The following is a 3557-nucleotide window of genomic DNA, read 5'->3' as shown; positions in this document are numbered from 1 at the left end:
AAAGCCCAACTAAAAGAGTACAAAATACAATTTCCTTCACGTATGATATAATTAAGTGTCTACAAATTATTGAAGCTGATCATGTGGTGCATGGAACATTGAGGGGAGAGGCTTCTATCCCAATGAGGGTAAGGCGCAGCAAGAAAAAATGAGCAAATGGGTTTCATTGATCACCCTCCCTTTGTCTGCTTTTAATTGTACAAGTACCACATTATAGTATTGGTACCATAGTCTATGTCATAATCTATGTCAATCTCAATTAATAATAATAAGATAGATGCCAATATATGTATCGAACAATTATACCCTCAATTTTAATTAAAATAATAAAAAAATATTTTTTATGGGGGAGTGTGGGGCTTCGCCTAGACACATTGGGGGCAATCAACCCCACACATCATGAAAGGGAAAATGACTATTTTATAAGTGCTTCCTTATGTGCTTCCATTGACCCTTGTCCATGCCTAGAAATGGCATTCTCTCACTGGAAATAATTTCCCAAAAAAATTTTGGGGAGATCAGCTCATATTTTAAGGGTTGTGAAAGATGCCAACGCCACTGATAGCAAGGGGTGTGTATGAACGTGGGGAACTCAAAATTTTATTTTTAAGACAGATATACCCTTAAGAATATGGGATTGTCCGGCCGTAGATGGAAAAAAGAATGGATCGGCTCATACCTCATACTCTCATAGCCTCCGATACCTGATATTTAATTTCATAAATAGAGACGTTCGATGTTTATTCCGACGTTTGCCCTAGAACCGAACGTTCCTAGCCCTTTCTCTGGCAGTCTACCTCCTCTCCTTTAATCCGTTTCTGTTTCTGTTTAGTTTCTCGAACGTTGCAGGTTGTATTTAGGCGAATCCCTGAAGTCCGCGATGGGAAGAGAGCGAGATGTTCCGAAACAGCCGATCTCGTACACGGTCGAGCAGCTTGTCGCTGTGAATCCATACAATCCTGACATTTTACCTGATCTCGAAAACTACGTGAACGAGCAGGTGAGAGACCCAAGCATCTCTCTCCTCATATATTGTTTTTCTTTTCACCTATATTTGTTGTTTCCTGTTTCTTTTGATTTAGTCAAGTATAATTAGTTCTCGTAAAAAAAGTTGAATTAGTTTTGGTAAAAGGTGAGGAACTTAGCAGGGAGACTATCTATGTATTTTCTGACCGCTTGTTGATATTTTTGGGTTTTGAGGATCTGTATCAGTTCAACATTGAATTGAGTGATTAGTATGGATAAAGCTACTTTAAAAAAAATAAAAAAATAAAAAACCCCAAAAGCTAAGACTCCTACATTACGATTAAAATTGATTTTAGGTTCATCAGAATCTGGGCCTGTATCTTATTTGATCAGAGGAAGAAGGAAAGGGAAGGATTCTTGATTAATTCTGCATCGTTATCCTTCTGAAAGTTATATTGTGTACGTGGGCAGTATATAAGAGAGTTCTGGTAGTCTCCATGAACATGTATTAGGGTAATATATGTGGTGCAGGAATGGTGGACAGTAGAGTTTGTTTAGTCTAGTAATCTTCATTAGAGGTATATGTTGTGCACAGCCTGAATGTATAGCACTCAACCTTTGCTTCAGAAGGTTGCTAAATATTTTTTGGCAGAAATGAAACACCCCCCCCCCCAAACCAAAAAAGAAGTTTACCAATGATTGAGCATAGTAAATTATGAACCTTTCAGAATATTTAATGGAAGTTTTTGCCTAATTTTGTGCTTTTTTCAGCTCCGAAAGTGTTTTTGAATTATTGTAATTTTTTTAGATATGCACATCAATTCCAGTAAGACATATACCATGCAAATCAACAACCAAAACCCTTGAATGTTCTGATCTATGACAAGGATATATTGTCCGTTGATACATATACATGTCAGTAATATCTATATCTTTCCCATTCATGACGATGGAGGCATTTTTTTCTTCCCAAAATAGGTTTCGTCACAAACATACAGTCTGGATGCAAATCTGTGCCTTCTTCGACTCTATCAGGTTGGCTCTCCCACTATCTAAAGTGCACACACACTCAACCCACTACCCTCAACTCAACACAAGCACAAGCACAAGCACAAGCACAAACAGTGAAACACAAAAATGCACACTTATGGAGATGCCTTAAAATTTTCATGAAACTCTTGGTTAAAATTCTCTATTTGTTAAATGGATGAAGTATTCTGAGCTATTTACATCTGTTGAAATCATGTTCATTCTGCAGTTTGAACCAGAGCGAATGAGTATCCAGATCATTGCACGCATTTTGGTTAAGGTCTTGTTAACATGCTTAAATGTTTAGGAAGGTTAACTAGCTTCCTCTATCCAAGTTTCTCTTAATGCCTGGTTTTTATCTTCTTTTCTTTTTTGAGCAGGCTCTTATGGCAATGCCAGCTCCAGATTTCAGCCTTTGTCTCTTTTTAATCCCAGAACGCGTGGTATCATTTTCTTATCCTCTTCATTTAATTTTTTTGTTAAATATTGATGTGCTTCTCGTGGATCCATTCTGTTGGGGATGAGTTGTGCTCTTGAAAGTTGAAACTAATGTGTCATCAGAGTTGTATAAAGATTAATGTACTTTTTCCAGAGGTTGGTGAGGTCAGGTTTGCTTAGTTTTCATTAAAAGAAATCTAGAACATATTGTCTACTCATCTTAGGGGTGGGGGGTAGTGGGGAAAAGGAAATTGGCTTCTATGATGTTAGTGACAGTCAACTAACAGCTTAATTATGCAATACAAAGCATGTTTTGAAGTTCAAACAACAGAAATGATGTTTCACCTTTATGGGAACAAAAACGGATTTTTTGGTGTTTGATAAACCTGTTTCTCGAATTGAGTAGGGTTGGGTAGATTCCTTGGGCCGGTGTACATTTTTCTGGGGAATTCGAACTTCAATCCCCATCAACGATTCAGTTTTCGATTCATGAGGGTTCGGAGACAATTGGAAGAAATCCACAAAGGAATTGATGGATGTGCATTTAAGGCTTCCACCAGCAAAGCAAAAATTCAGTGTATTCCTTCTCGTTTCCCTGGAGAATCTTCGAACTTTGGAAAGCCGCCAGGTAAGGTAAATGCTGGGCTTGGGAGATGCAACTTTTCTACGAGTCCATCGATTTTTTGGCCCACAAGTTGTTCCAAGAAACGGAAAAACAAGTCTAACTTGTTTGTCAAACCCGTTTCTCAACACAGAAATAAGCATAAATTTCTATTTATGATTCAAAAAACAGGTGAAACGAAACAGGTTTATCACACAGTTTTGGGGGTGCTTTTCCGTTTCTGAGCACAGAAAAACACGTTTCTGAAAACGTTATCAAATGGTGCTTAACTTGGTATCGGGTTAACCTAGTTGTCTCCAAATGACCAAATTGTCAATACTGCTCAAGTAGTGCCTAAATCAGCTTGCAAAATGTTTTGCAAATGACTTGTTGATGTTCTATCTATACTAATCGAGATTAAATTGAACGTTTAATGCCTCCCCGTCTTCCCATGGTTCCTTTTTAATTCATTTCTCTCTCTCTCTCTCTCTCTCTCTCTCTCTCTCTCTCTCTCTTTTCTTTT

The 3557-nt window shown here is 37.8% G+C and overlaps 1 protein-coding gene across 2 annotated transcripts; it reads left to right on the top strand.

Annotated features, from left to right (window-relative positions):
* The first annotated feature begins 585 nt into the window (after positions 1-585).
* On the top strand, positions 586-3548 carry LOC122059550 (eukaryotic translation initiation factor 3 subunit K-like). 2 transcript variants are annotated; one of them, XM_042622393.1, is made up of 4 exons: positions 645-1000; positions 1945-2001; positions 2225-2275; positions 2376-3540. In XM_042622393.1, exons 1-4 carry the CDS (start codon positions 881-883, stop codon positions 2517-2519), a joined length of 372 nt encoding a protein of 123 aa, XP_042478327.1. In that variant the 5' UTR covers positions 645-880; the 3' UTR covers positions 2520-3540. The 2 variants fall into 2 exon arrangements, with proteins under 2 accessions (XP_042478337.1, XP_042478327.1); XM_042622403.1 differs by lacking the exon at positions 1945-2001 and having other exon boundaries at positions 586-1000; positions 2376-3548.
* Positions 3549-3557: the final 9 nt, after the last annotated feature.

The sequence above is a fragment of the Macadamia integrifolia genome, chromosome 2, assembly GCF_013358625.1.
Source record: "Macadamia integrifolia cultivar HAES 741 chromosome 2, SCU_Mint_v3, whole genome shotgun sequence".
Classification (NCBI taxonomy): Eukaryota; Viridiplantae; Streptophyta; class Magnoliopsida; order Proteales; family Proteaceae; genus Macadamia; species Macadamia integrifolia.
Note: the sequence above shows the minus strand (reverse complement) of the source record. Positions and strands in the feature narration are given on the sequence as shown.

What these genes read in the sequence shown, in the direction of transcription:
- LOC122059550 (XM_042622393.1), top strand. Translation starts at nt 881, where the DNA reads ATGGGAAGAGAGCGAGATGTTCCGAAACAGCCGATCTCGTACACGGTC. An exon ending in AAAACTACGTGAACGAGCAG is followed by an intron (nt 1,001 to 1,944) that starts GTGAGAGACCCA and finishes TTCCCAAAATAG; the next exon opens with GTTTCGTCACAAACATACAG. An exon ending in TTGCACGCATTTTGGTTAAG is followed by an intron (nt 2,276 to 2,375) that starts GTCTTGTTAACA and finishes TTTTTTGAGCAG; the next exon opens with GCTCTTATGGCAATGCCAGC.